The sequence below is a fragment of the Chiroxiphia lanceolata genome, chromosome 5, assembly GCF_009829145.1.
Source record: "Chiroxiphia lanceolata isolate bChiLan1 chromosome 5, bChiLan1.pri, whole genome shotgun sequence".
NCBI lineage: Eukaryota > Metazoa > Chordata > Aves > Passeriformes > Pipridae > Chiroxiphia > Chiroxiphia lanceolata.
The window spans coordinates 57,265,680-57,280,523 of NC_045641.1; the positions used below are offsets into that span (position 1 = coordinate 57,265,680).

General features: G+C 44.1%; 1 protein-coding gene across 3 annotated transcripts in view; it reads left to right on the plus strand.

The window, feature by feature from the left end:
- Positions 1 to 12,207, plus strand: part of HIPK2 (homeodomain interacting protein kinase 2) — a 140,538-nt gene extending 128,331 nt beyond the window's left edge. For all 3 annotated transcript variants that reach the window (XM_032687687.1, XM_032687686.1, XM_032687685.1), the window contains one exon: positions 858 to 12,207. In XM_032687687.1, coding sequence (XP_032543578.1) covers positions 858 to 1,325 — 468 coding nt within the window. In that variant the 3' untranslated portion in view covers positions 1,326 to 12,207. The remainder of the gene's footprint in view (positions 1 to 857) is intronic.
- The last annotated feature ends 2,637 nt before the right edge of the window (positions 12,208 to 14,844 follow it).

A 14,844-nucleotide genomic window follows, 5' to 3' on the forward strand; every position in this document is an offset into this window, starting at 1 on the left:
GCTACATTTCAGACCACAATGACAGCGCAGGGTGTGCTTACAAAAAGGGTGAGAAGGTTTGGAAGAATAGACAAAAATAGCATGGGGCATTTTCCTTCTTGCCTTCTAATTCCTACTTTATGGGTAATTTAATGCTCTGACTACAAATGACAGGGAAAACTCCTTACATTATTGTGCAGTGCAAGAAAACAACTTAGAAAATCCCTGGAAAAAAAGTGCATTGCTCCTGTCCCACTGCAAGAAGTTGCCTGTACTCAAGTAACTATAGCAGATTACATGAGGGCACCAGACACCTGCAGGATCTGATCAAACCAGGGGTTGTATCTCTAAAAAATAAAATGGTTATTTTTACTAACCAAGGAAATTATTAACTGCAAACACCGAAACTGAGCAAAAATAAACTGCCTGTTCCAGGCATAGTTAGGCAGTTTCATTCCCCTGAGCTATCTGCGCAGTACATTTTGTCAGCAGAGAGTTCACCAACAAAAAACATGTTTTGTGTGAGCAACTGGACTTGTGGAAGATGTTCTTGGGAGCTGAGCATCCAAGGCTGTGTCTTTGTGGTAGCTGTGCCAGCAGCTTGTGGCTCAAACTGAGGGACTTGTCGACCTCTTGGGGGGCATTTCAATCAGTGTAAGAAACTACAGGGATGATGTATGAAACCTAGGCTTGCGAGGGACTCATTGCTGTCACCCGTTTCCAAGGGAAGACTGGTGGTGCTGCGGGTGTCAGGAGGAGCACAAGAGACTTCCCTGAGGCAGTCCTGGTGTTGCAGGGAGGTTCCCAGGCACTACTGAGGAGGCGAAGAGCCATCTCTTGTGTTGTAACTGCTTATCACTGTTGCTGTCTTTATCCAGGCCCAGCAGCACATCACGACCGACCGCACAGGGAGTCACCGGAGACAGCAAGCCTACATCACTCCAACGATAGCTCAGGCCCCGTACTCTTTCCCGCACAATAGTCCCAGCCATGGTACAGTTCATCCCCACTTGGCCGCGGCGGCCGCTGCTCACCTGCCCACCCAGCCCCACCTGTACACATACACCGCCCCCGCCGCCCTGGGCTCCACGGGCACCGTCGCGCACCTGGTGGCCTCCCAAGGGTCTGCACGGCACGCGGTGCAGCACACCACCTACCCCGCCAGCATCGTCCACCAGGTCCCTGTCAGCATGGGCCCGCGCGTCCTGCCCTCACCCACCATCCACCCGAGCCAGTACCAGGCTCAGTTTGCCCACCAGACCTATATCAGTGCTTCTCCAGCCTCCACAGTCTACACTGGATACCCACTGAGCCCTACCAAGGTGAACCAGTACCCTTACATCTAAACACTGGAATAAAAGAGCGAGAGACGCACCCATCCCGGGGGGAGTGAGGCAGCCGCTTTTGTATTGAAGAACATGAGAAACTTAACAATGCAATGGGAGGCTCGTGTGAAACTTGAACGAAGGAGACTTTAAGGAAGAAAAGAAAAAGAGGAAAGAAGGGGGAGAACCAATTCTACAGTTTTTATTTAAAAAAAAAAAAAGAAAATGGAAAAAAAAAGAACAGAAAAAAAAATAAACCACAAAAAACCAACCATTCTGCACCAAACTAGAGAGAAAGAGAGAAGCAGAAGGACCCTCCCGCGGGTCTTGTCTTTTGAAGAACTTCACCAACAGACTTTTAAAGGTTATTTTCATCCAATAGTGAGCTACATTTAGAAATTTGTTGTCCAAAACACCTAAAATGAAATCCATTAGGTTTTTAATCCTATAGGTATATGGATTAGGGATTTATCCAGCTTTTCAAAGGGTTTATACCCCACCTTTGCAGTGGTTTTTGTATCCCAAAGTATACACAAGTTTTGGTGGATTTTTAATGGAAAAAGAAAGTGGGTAAGGGAGGCTGAGGTAGGAGGATAAAACGTTGTCCCAGTGCTCTAAATTTGGACCTAACACTGCTACATTTAAACGCACCTGGGCAAATCTGGCCATGCAGCATTGGTTGAGAGCAGAAGCAATGGGGGTATTTCTCCCTTTTCTTGAACACACTGGATAAATCCCTGAGAAATACTGTTCCTAAACAAGATCTCTAATAATGTATGTTGGATTTCAGTTGCGTTTTATTTTAGGGTTTTTTTGGAAATGTTCCTTTTTAATCCCTAGCCGTTTTAGTATAGGAGGAGACATTTTAGCTGCCCCCAGCCCTCTGCCCCCAGCCCCGGTAGAATGTAGCACTATACAGGTCATACCCCTTTTTACTCTTTTGTGTTGAACTTCAACGATACCAATAGACTATTCCTCAATGTGATTGCACAAAGAAAAGTGATATAACATAGGCATGTAACAAATGTGATTGTCCAGGTATGTGCGTGTGCGTGCGTGTGTGTGCGTGTGCGTGCAGATGCTGCCTTCTCTCTGTGGTGTGTTCCTCGGCACAGCCATTACAACTGTCACAGTCTTAGTTTTACATCATTCCCTCGTAGTGCCTTACCGAACTACAGACGCGGTTTAAGGGTTTACTTCCACTGGTACTCCTAGAAACTGACTGAGGCTAGTCGGAATTTACTCTCAGCTCTTTTTCTTCTCTTTTTTTCTCTTTTCTTTTTTGTTTTTTTTTTGGTTGTTTTTGTTTGTTCGTTTGTTTGTTTTTGGGGGGGGTTGTTATTGCCGATTTTCTCCTTCTGCTGGTGGTGTTGGGTTTTTTTTCACGTCGTCAATCTTAGCTCACTTGGCGAGGTGTTGGGGAGGCTCGTTGGGGTCAGAAGTGTGTATAACTGAGTGTTTTGTCAAGCACTGGATGGGCTGGAAGTGACCGGGTCAGTTGTGAGACCCAGGGTGACTTCCAGGGGGTCTAGGGATTTGTTTCTGGACTGGTCTGTTTTTGTCCTGTTGAAGTATCAGGTTTCCTCCCCAGAAACTGAATTCTCATTCTGCTGTTTGACGATGTTCTTGATGGAGTGGGAGGACAGCGTCCACCCTCATCATTGGGTTGTCCTGGTTGTGTGTCTGAAATGGGAACAAACATTTAGCCCTTGAAAGGGGGAAACACTAGTTGTTGCCAACATCTCTCACTGTTGATGAGAAGGGGTCAGGAAAGGGCTGTAGTCCCAAAGCAAGCATGAGAAAATCCAGTTGAGAGAGTCAATCTCAGGTTTCTTAAGTGAAAAGAGTGTTTTAATACATCGAGCCTTACCCACTCTAACAGAGCTGTGACACTGCGTGCCTCCCCTCCTCTCTTCTCACCTACACCTCAAAAAACTGCCTGCAGCAGCAGAGTGACCCTGGAACTGGAGAGCACAGCAGTGCTGCAGTCCTCCACACAAAGGAATGCTACACTGTCATCTTGTTTTCCAACAGTTTTTAAAGAGAGCCTTTCCTGTAGTTGGTTTGGTTCAGAGGGGAGTTTCCCTGGTAGTGGCAGTTTCACTGGTGCATCAGTACTTGGAAATGTCTCAAGAGTACCCATGCATGTGCACGTCCTGAGGAGGAAGGAGAGAAAGGAATTTAGTAAAACATTTCCATGAAAGCTGAAGTCTGTGTGGCTACTTGGTTCCACTCTACATTTCCCTGTAACTAGAGCATGAAGTAGTCAGGTATTTTGCAAGATGCTGGAAAATAGCAGGTTCACTGGCAGGGTGGTAAGGGATAGTTTCCCTGAGTGGAAGTGATGAAGAAGGCTCTCTCAGGTTGGAAAAGCTGACAGAAAGACAAGCACAGTATATTGGCTTGTGGTAACTGCTTGGCTGGCCTGGAAGAAGAAGGGATCCCACTATGCATAGGCTGTTCAACAAGGCTGTTGTCTTCTGGCAAACCACCAAATAACCTCCCTGGTTGCCAGCTCTGGTTCCTGGGCTACCCTTGCACAGTTTTCTTTTCCTGCCTATCCTTCATTCCAGCTCAATATACTGTAGATGAGGATGCAATCTCCCAGCAGCCTATGCACCTTACTCCCCCTTTCTTTGGAAAGACAACGTGTCCCCTTTCACCTGAGACAGGAAAATAAAGCCCTGCTCTCTCTCTCTTGCATTCCTCTCCTCTCCCACCAGTTCGGGAGCGAGAGCGTCATGCTGCTTATGTCATGAAAAGGAAAGATAATGTTATTTTATTGTATGGTTGTTACAATTATGATTATTATTTTATTATTATTGTATTTTACTCTGGGTTTTAATTGCACACGCATTCCTTAAACTTTGTAGGGGTTTTTTTTTCTCTTAGTATTGTTGTTACTGTTCTTAATTTTATTTCTCTTCATCAGTGGCATTGGAAGGGTTGCTGTGATTGTGAGAACTGCAGGAGAAAGGAGGAATGAAATTATTCCGAGGATGAAAACTCTGCCACTAACCTGGGGGGTGTGGGGCCACTCTATGAGAATGGTCACAGCCTTGAGGAACAGGAGTTATCCTCTCAGTCACATCTGCATTTAAGAATAAGTCCAGAAAACATTCATTCAGAGGCCAAAACCCAACAGCAGCTAACGTAATGATCTGTCAGGAGAGCTGGATCAGGGGCAGGTAAGGACCTTGGTGCCTCAGGATCCAGCTCACCATCACTCAGTTTGATAGGACATTTATATAAGATTAAGACTTGTCTGCGTTCCAGGCCATGATCATTGGGCCCTGTGGATGAGTTCAAGGCCACGCTACCTGTTAAGGGTTTGGTTTTCCTAAAGGAGAAAGCAGATAGGTGGCTCTCCAGAAACAGGAGTATTGAAGGAGCCACGGCAGCCACGCGTGCAGCTCAGTCCCATCACTGGATAAAGCACACTGGTGCAGATGGATGGCATCAGCTGGGTAAAGCATGGCTGCAGGCAGGGCAGTGTTCCTCCCCTGATCTTCCACTCTCACTGAAGGTTAGATGTCCACAGGGTCAGGATGTTTGGTTTGATTTTTTTGTTGTTGTTTGTTTCTGATGTAGATTTTCCCTTCTTTTATAATTATTTGTTGTGGAATTTTGTTAAGCTGTTCTGGTTGCTACAGTTTAGATATTTATGGTTTCGTTTGCGTTACCTGCTCTGTTAGAATAGGGGGAAGCAGTGACTGAATTTAAATTCCATTAAAAAATTACAGGACTTCAGCAGAGACTGAAAGTTAATCATGTGCTTGAGTGCTTTACTAAAGAACAGACTTAAACCCTTCAAGTTAAATACTTGTTTATATGCTCCTGTAGCCTAGGGCCAGTGAAATCACAGTAATGTTTTACTTGTACTAATTGCATTTTCCCTGTGTTCCCATCTGACCTGCTCTCCCATGTGGGCTCAGATCTGATTTTGGGGGGCTTTTGGCAGCGGAGCTGTTACAACAGCACAGGATGGCTGTGAGAAGGAGTGCAGTGCGTATCGGAGGAGCCACTTTTCACATTGTCCGTCCTGGAGTTGCTGGTCTGCCAGCTGTAGGTGGTCAGATGATAGCGGTGATGGGATGCTGATTGCAAGAGATGCACAGCAGAACCATCAAATTGCTTTGATGGGGAAACACCGTGTGAGAGCTGTTTTCTGGCAGGTATGAGGGAGCTGAGCAACACCTCCTCCCTCACACCTGTACAATGGCATTGTATGGATAAAGGTATGGTTGGTCACAGGGGAAGTAGTCATTTCAGCAGAGGAAGCAAAAGCTTTGCATGCTGTCAGTACCACACACATAACAGCCAGCTTGTTGTGTTTGCAGAATCCTTTGGAGAGGAAATAGAATTGGCATGATTTGGTTCAGTTGGTGTTCCTTGTGTGCATAGGGTAAATGGCATGGAAACTTGAAGGGGGAGGCGAATGTTTAAATGCTGGAAGTTTTATGGGTGGCTTATGGCTGGCACAGTGAGAAAGTGGTCCTTTTCCCCATCATCTTGTCTTGCATTCTTCTTATGCAGAAAGCACAGACGTTGCCACTCCTCGGAGATGGATGTTCAGTTTCCTGCTGTGAAGCCAGAATGCAGGAGGGAGGGGAGAGAACTGCCAACATGAGCAGATTGGAAAACCCAAATGGAAGCACTTCTCACTGTAGATTGGGTCAAATCCAGTCATTAGAGAGAGCAAATGCAATTCCATCTTCCTCAGCAGAGTTTTACCTGCTTGTACCCAACAAATTGGGCCTTGGCAGGTCTCTTACTCTCTCTCTTTCCCTAGTAGTTTTGTCATGATATGTAAAACATTCCAAGAAAGGGACACTTCTGACTGTGACATTTTTCCTTTTTTTATACTTTCAAGGAATTGTGTCTTTTTAGCTTGGTTTGAAGGCAATTCCGTTAGCAAATCTGAAGGGCAATAAACCTGTTTTTTTCTTTAACCAAAGATACTTTTTTTTAAGAAAGAGAGAAAGAGACCCCCACCTACTCCAGAAATTAAATGAAGCCACGAGTCATGAGCACCAGGCAATGAGGATACTCCGTGGAATTACATTTTTCTGTTCCCTTTTTTTTCTTTTTCTCTCTCTCTCTCAAGTTTCTGCCATTGTTTTGAGTACTAGCTTGATGAGCAGAGAAATTCACACTAAATATTGCTGCTATCCTAAACTGTAGGGGATGTCAAAAGTGTTTTTCTTCTCTCGTTATTGTTCTCATTGATTTAAGTGTTGTAGTGGTGACAATGCAGTGTGGAAATGGTGAGCTGTATAGTGGGGATAAGCTTCTGGATGCTCTGCATGCTTCTGTAGTGTCTCCTTCTCTGGATTTAGGATGCTGGGTTTGTTCTGTGGGTTGGACCCCAAACAGTGATGCCATTGTCAGAACAGGCACAGCGGGGCAAGGGTATTGGACTTACACTCATGTTCTTCCATGGCTTTGCAATCAGCCCATTAGAGAACTGCAGTACTATTTGTGGGCCAAATCCTGGAAACCTGTATGCAAGGTGTGCAGGGGATAGACAGTGCAGAAGGGAAAAATGTGGGAAGGAAATGTTTTCCCTCTTCCTGTTGACATAGCTGTCCCTGCTGTGATCCCATGTGCTGTGGGAGCCTCAAAGCAGTTAATCTGTGGTCCTGGGCACTCATCTACATCACCTCCCTCAGCGCTCCTGTGAGAAGGGCCTGTGTCGGAAGTTCAGGATTTCCCATCCTACTTTTCAAGGCTCACTTATGTACCTACAAACCATTTTACTCTCTCCAGACTTAGGGAGAAGAAGATGAGTCTGTGCTGCTGGGGTTCTCTCACTGCCGTACTCCAACAAAGCTGCCTCTGATGATGGTGAGAATTTCTCCCTGAGCTGTAGAGTGAGGTTTTTTTACGCCATTTTGACACCATTTCACAGTGGTGCTCAAAGAGATGGTGGTAGACCTGTTGTCAAAGGCTGTGTGTAGGCTCGTTGCTGGAGTACTGCATTGGATGAGAGGCACTGGGCTTTCCAGGCTGGTCTCCATCCCCATGGTCCATCCTTCCCACCACCTGGGAACACCACTACCTGCGTGTGTTGCTGTGACGCCACCACGCTCACACCCACCCTGGGCACACAGCAAGACCCACTGCAGGGGCAGCCCCTGGAAGTAAGCCTGGCCAGTGTACAGGGGAGCACTGCCAACCCAGGGCTCTGTGCTGAAGGTGTCTGGTTCCCTTGGGGTAAGTGTAATCGCTGGGAATGACCCCCGAGGCAGTAGTTAGTTTTCTGTGAGGAGCTGCTGATGCAGGTGGAGGTGTGAGAACCCGTCTGGAGGTAAACTGAGGTGAGCTCTGCGTGTGTCACATGCTTTCAGTGGGAAGATGTGGGTTTAGAGCATTTGTGTGTGTTGAGAGTGAAATTTGAATGGTAGATTGGCTTGGTTCTTCAGAAATCTTAGGAAGCATACTAGGAGGCTTTGCATTCGGCATTTGTGGTTTGAAACTCCTGTTTCTCATTTACGGGTTAGCTTTGTCCTTCCAATTTTAGCAGTGCTGCTATAACAGACTATTCATGTGTGTTTGAAGATAAAGTTTTTGTTTTTAATCTTTTGCTTATCATAGTTAATCTAAGAAAGGCAATACTAAAGGTATATTTTTTCCAAAAATGATATTTTTTACTGCACTGATAAATATTGTGACATCTCTGTTCTTAACTCTTTCGCTGTGAGGGGAACTGTGTGCAGATTCACACAAACCTTGTAAATACTTGTGTGTACTTCTGACAGCCAGGGATTATTTTTCCTTCCTTCCTTCCTCCCTCCTTTCCTTCCTTCCTCCCTCCCTCCCTCCCTCCCTCCCTTTCTTCCTCTCTTTCTTCCTTCCACCCTTCCTTCAACCCTCCCTCCCTCTCTCCTTCCTTCCACCCTTCCTTCCACCCTCCCTCCTTCTCTTCTTTCCTCCCTCCCTCATTTCCTTCCTCATTTTCTTCCTTCCTCATCTCCTTCTTTTTTTTTTCTTTCTTTCTTTTTTTCAAACAAGGTTTCCTCTTGAAACAGAAAGCAATGGGGCAACAATGCTCAGCAAAAGCAAAGCTTATCCCACTTTCAGAACATAGCCAAGGAGTTTTTGCAGTGCTGGCATAGAGTTAATATTTAAGCCAATGTATTTTGATTATTTTTTTTTTTTTTTTAGCAAACTGTTTGGAAAGGAATAAGACAGATTAGAAAAGCTTCGGTCTGGAATTCTGATCAGAAACGTTATCCATCTATTTTATGGCACCTCTGATTTTCCTTCTGTTTTCTTTTTCTTTAAAAAAATGAAAAAAAAAAGAAAAAAAAAGGCTTGTTGCAGGCTTGCTCGCCTGAGCTCTAGGCTGGTCAGCGACTGTCCCAGGAGTGCCTCGTGCTCTGGGACCGCCGGCTCCTTTGGAAGCAAACCCACTGATCAGGATTCTGGATTCTGATTGCTTCAAAGGGTATCCCCTGGTACTGTGGGATACCTTTGTTTTTTTAAAAGAAGGATTTAAATACACTTACATTACGCAAACTGTGACCTAATGGCAATAATTACCTCAAATGTGGGCATTCATCCTGGTTTTAGCCTTTTTGAAATCATGTAGCCAGCTTGAACTTTGATTCAAAGACTCTGAACTCCATAGGGGCGGAATAGCGATAAATGCCCACCCTGGTCATTGTTGCTTGAGTGAATTCTGAAGACAGTGAATCTTTAAAAAGAAAAAAAATTAAACCAAGGAATAGATTACTCTTTTATGTATTTTAATCAATTGTGATGTTAAAATGCACATGTAAGTATATATGTTTATAGCTACTGTAAAATGCTTTGGCCTTCTAGAAGATATTAATGAGTCACATTTTAAACCAATGTGAACTGAATAATAGACTGTGGCTACTTAACAGTTTTCTGCCTACATTTTATAGTTATTACAGTGTTTTATAGTTTACATTTAAACTGGTACTTTTTAAGGGAAATCTTGTGTTTATAAGTGTCACCTTCAAAAACTCAATACAGCTGCCTCTTCTTAATTTCACCCGTTAAAAATGGAAAAGTACAAGTGTGTGTTTTAATATGTATATTCTGTTCTGAGATATAACATAGTGTTGGAAAGTCAGTCCAGAGATGAAATAATCCACTGTATTCCAAAGTCTGATCGAAAAAACACTCCACCCACTTTGAAGATTTAGTTCAACAGATAAGCTATTTGTTTGTTCACTTGTTTTAATAATGTGCTTTATCAGGCGTCCCTGGGTTGAAGCAGGGATCACGACACGAAATCCACTGTTCTATGTAGGATCCTCATCTGGATGAAGATACCCCCATCAGGAGAATGAAGGATATTCAAAGGAAGGATTGTATTGTACTATTGATAAATCATTAGCCAAACAATTAATACCTGAGGTAGTGAATGCCTGTTTTATTTTTGGGGATGGGGTTGGGGGTGTGTTTGTGAGCTTGTGTGTGTGTGTGTGAGCCACTCAGAGGCAATGCTGTAATTTGGCTTTCATCTGTTCACCCCTTTCTTACAAATTATGCTTACCACCACAGAAATGTTTTAAACCAGTAAACAAAATACAAAGTTCACTGACCATCTCCTTGTCAACTCTGTTTTCTCAGCCCATGCCAGTTCCTGATAATGATGTTTCTCTGCTCCTCTTACCCTGTAATTTGCATTTTGATATATCACATTCCCCACTCCCTGGTCTCACTCAGCCTGTCTAGTTTTTTCTGTTGTGTTCTTTCACTTGGGTAAACAACAAACATGGTATAAATGTCTGCTGGGCAAAATGGTACTTTGAGGTCATGAAAGTACAGGAACTGGCATTTAAAAATATGTATATGTACATCTCAGCTCCAGCAGTGGAGCTCGGGTACTCAAGGGAGGGCTCCTTATGTGTTTCCACCATGCCTGGTGGGGCTGTATCAGTCAGCTTAGAGCAGAGGTAGTGAACAGGAGCAGCCGGCGATGCTTTGCACTTGGGCACCTGTGCTGCTCCCAGTACAATCAGCAGCGGTGGGGTCGGGGGAGCGCAACCCGCCTCCTCCTCCGGCAGCACCGTTCCGGGGGGCAGCCGTGCCTGCCCCGCTGTCCACATTCCCAAAGCGATAAGGTATCATACGGTGAGCCAGGATTGTCAGCAGCACTCGGGCCAGCTGGAAAAAGCCCACCCTCCCTCACCGTTCACCACCACCCAATCCACAGGCTTTGCTGCCCCCGGCTCCTGCCTGGTCTCCTGTTCTTTTGGGAAGGAGTCAGAGTCGCAAATACCAGCACACTCAAATGAAGGAGCCAGAGGGTCTTGATAAATGCTTTGGCTTGCAGCTTGTTAGGGAAGAAGGGGTTTCCAACACTGACAATGCACATCCTGTAGGATCTGGATGGTTACATATAGCACCTCTGCCCTCACAAGGAAAAAAGTGCTTCTGAACGCTCCCACCTCACGTGGTTACATACAGCACTTCTGACTTTTCTTTTCCCCCGTTATCCCTTATGTGTTTGATTTTTTTAATTTTCTTTTATATTTTTTTGCTCTGTATTCTTTAAATGAAACTTCCACAGATATTCCAGGGCACAACCATTTCAGGTGTAAAAAGGATCTCCACATCCCATGTTTCACCAACAAAGCAATCAAGGCGTTTTGGGTACCAGATTCTACTTGGGCAGAACCAGAATGTAGCCTGTATATTTCATACCAAATCCAATTTCTGAAAGGAGAGGAAGTGTCATTAATAGCTTTAATAAAGGAGTGTGTGTGAGAGAGAGAGAGAGAGAGAGAGAGAGAGAGAAAGACAGGAAGCGAGAAAGAGAGAAGAAGGAGGGGCATCTTGGAAGGTGAAAAGTCTAGATTTTGGGTAGTTAAAAACGAACCAATGGGTGAAACATTTTTTTTTATGAGCTGTAAAATCCTCTTAAAAATGGAAGGGGTGAAATGGAGGGAATATTTTATGCCTTTCGACTGCCCACAAGCCCAGTGTACTCTGGATGGAAAGTGGAAGTTAATATACACTGCACCAAAATTATTAAGGGGAAGGGGGGGCGGAGCTGTGAAATGCTATTGTAATCACAAGAGAAAAGATGCCCCTGCCCCAGCTCTGGATCTCAAGTGGTTCTTTCTCTACAGTATCATCTCAGCCCAGTAACCCCACGAAAGCCCTGAGCCGTTGTGTTCCTTCACTGTACGGTTTCTGTAATAAGAGTGTTAATCCATGTTAATCTTTGTGAAAATTATTGTGTGCAACAGTATTTTCTTGTGTACTGCTTTTTACCTATGTGAATTGTCCCTTTTCTGTTTTCTTTTTTTTCTTTCCTTCCTCTTTTTTCTTTTTTTTTCTTTTAGTAATACGTCTTTCTTCTTTTAAAAGAAAAAACAAAAACAAACTGATGTGTTGTAGACCTATATGTAACCTATTCCTTAGTCTCATATTATAGGTATGTAATAAGAATGGATATTTTACTTGGCTTTAGAATGTTTTACAAGAAAACTAATTCTTAACCAATCAAGTTCTTGCTACTAAAAAAAAGAAAATGCTTGTGTTTTTCATCATGACGTTGTGTGCTTCTAATTAATAATCATTTTCGTTGTAGAAAAATGGAGTGAATTTATATTAGTCTTGGAAACTAATAATAGCATTGTAAATTTATGAGATGATTTTAACAGAAAATACATTATAGAAGAATATAGTTATTTTAATTGTAATATTACTAACTGTAGGGTGAGAAAGGAGGTCCCGTTGTGGTGAACTATGTTATAGCTTGTTATTCACGGTTTCTTTTCGATCATTTTTTCGGTCTCTGAGGTGAAACGAGTTATTAATCAGAATTTGTCAACTCACATATGCATATTGTATATGTGTAGAAATGTAATCACACTTTGTCTTGGAATTACATTAAACTGTTTTAAGTCACTGCAAAGTTTGTGTGTCTGTATGTCTTCTCGCTAGTTTGATCTGAACATTTGGTTAGTTTTCAGATCCTATTATTTAATCTCCTCAGTCTATTGGAAAAACAGCACTAATAGTATAATTAATAATAAAATAGCTTTCCCTTTGAGGTGACATGTTTAGATTTGTGAGATGTATTTTTTTCCCAGGGCAGAAGAGCATCTGTGTTCAGATGCTTTGCCGAAGCACAGAAGGCTGTACGGAGCTGCCATGTGCGGCTCTGTCAAGAGCTCTCTGCTACGTCCCACGGTACCGATTGGAGTTTGGATATCGGCTGCAAATGTAGGTCTGGTTTTCCTTTTAGCCTGAGCCCCCATTTCATTTGCTCCCTTTCTTTTCTTTGCTAAGTCCCAGCTGAGCTTTGAAAGGCTTAAGTAGACATTAAGATGCTGAAACCACCACCTGTTGGCAATTGTCATACCTGCTTTTTGGGCTGTGCCTGAATCTCACCACGAGGTTCGCTCAGGAGGAAGGTGGAGGTATCTGCAAAGGGTCCCCTATTGTACCATAGCATCACCTTGGAGGAGGCCAGTGGCTCCTCAACAACTCCTCTTAATGGAGGGAGTGTAAGACCAACCTGGATTTGTTGTTGACCTTTCCCAACGTAGTGACTCATATGCAAGCTACTAGGTTTCCAGCCTGTGGGATTCATCTTGTTAATTCAGCTTCTCCCTTCCTGGGGATGGCCAGAGGGATGTTCAAAGAGCTGAACTGGACTGCTCTAAAGTACAGGGACATGCTTTGAGTTTGGTGTCTGGCAAATGGCTTCTGCAGTTGTGTAATCACCGCTGGATGGCCCTGCACAGCACTGCCGGGCGATGCGATCGCGTCAGGACATAAACCTTCAGGAGGCTCGTTTTATCAGTGAGTACTGGCATCTTGCTTTTTCAGCCTTCTCTCTAAAGACTCCCTGAAATAAGCAGGGAGCATTGCAGAAACTGTTGCAATGAATTTCTAGGTGGACATGAAACTTTTGGTAACAGCAGGTCATGGGCCCTTTCTCCCAGCTGCCTTGAACTGGCTGGGACCCCAACTTGGTAAAAGCTATTAAAGCTGTAATGTCTGTGCCTGTCCAGCAAACCAATGAAGTCAGTGTTTAATTTAAAATCATGTGTCCTATTAAACAGCTAACAGGTAATTGCACAGTTAAATGCTCTGCTGGAAATGAGGAGTTTACTGGGTCATGATATGAGAGACACTAGTGAATGATCTAACTTCAGAAACAGCTGTGAATCTAGAACAGCTAGATTAACTAGTGCAGAGTTTCTCTATGCGCATGGTGTGTTATGGTTTCTTCTTTATTTGTTTCTTCTTTTTGTAAAACTTATCTATGAAACTGTAAAAGAGATTTGTCACTCTGTCATCCAAGACCAAAATAGATTAAAAATGCATTGTTAGCCAGAGGATGTACTTTCTGACCATTTTTTCCTGGAAAGGGAAAATAGTTTCTCAATTTAAGCAGGGCTGCTTCTAATGTAGCCTGCAGTGTCTTGTGAAAGGAAACAGTGAGGGATTCAGCCACTGTATAAAAGAGAACTGAGAAGGGTCTTCTCAAACTCACTAGAGCTGCAGTAAATGTCAGCACCTGTAGAACACAGTCCTGAGCAGCTGGTACAAATTACCACCAACAAACTTGAGCTAGTCCAGCTCTTTCTGGGCCACAAGGAATCTCTGCTGATGCTTTGAGAGTGTTTGCCTCAGTCAGACCGGTTTATTCCAGGTAGGTGTGGCTCTTACTTAAAATTGGGAACATGGGGGACACACCAACACGGCCTAATGCACAGTGGTGCTGCTGTTTCTGGCATGTGCTGCTTGTGCTTTCCAGTGCAGTGGCTATGTTTTAATTCTTTAGAGTCCAAAGTTTGGCACCTGAATTTCTATTTATGCATATGAGGAGAGCTTGTCTGACTTCCAATGCAGCTCTACCCTCCTAGGTGCTATTCATGTCAAATCAAACTGGAAATGGGTGTCTGGGAGAGGGAGGGAAATGGTCCTGCTCTGTGAAACACAGGCTGTTGCCCTTTAGTCACCCCTGCAAGTGTGTTTTGGATCTGCATCTTGTAAATTCTCATGTCTTCTCTTCTTACTATGCTGGTCAGGCCAGAGCAATTGCGCCTGCATCAGCATTTCCTGCAATGTGCTTTGTCTTTATGTTTTCTCCTGCAAGGTGGCTGTGCAAATAATGAGCAATAAAGGCTGTTATTTAAAGGCCCACACACAGCACTGTATGTCAAAGTTTCTGCTGTTTGGAGCTTTTGCTCACAGGGAAGCAGCCGCAGGAGGAGCTCGATGCACAGATCCAGAGCCACACTAGAAACCACGTGTCAAAGCAGCAGGCTGGGACAGGAGCAGGCTTCTCCAGGCAGCACTGTCAACCCTGGGAACCCAGCACAAGCCAGGGAGCAGCACTCCATCCCCATGGGGAGACTTGTCACCCCTATATTAACACTGTAAGAAGTTCCAATGGGAAAGGCACACCAGGTAGCTTAAGTACACTTAACTCCAGGCTGCATTTGTGTACAGGCTTTTCCGGACACATCCAGACATGTGGTTTTGGGGCACAGGAGGCATCTGGAACACTTCCCATTTGTACTTGCACAGTATATTG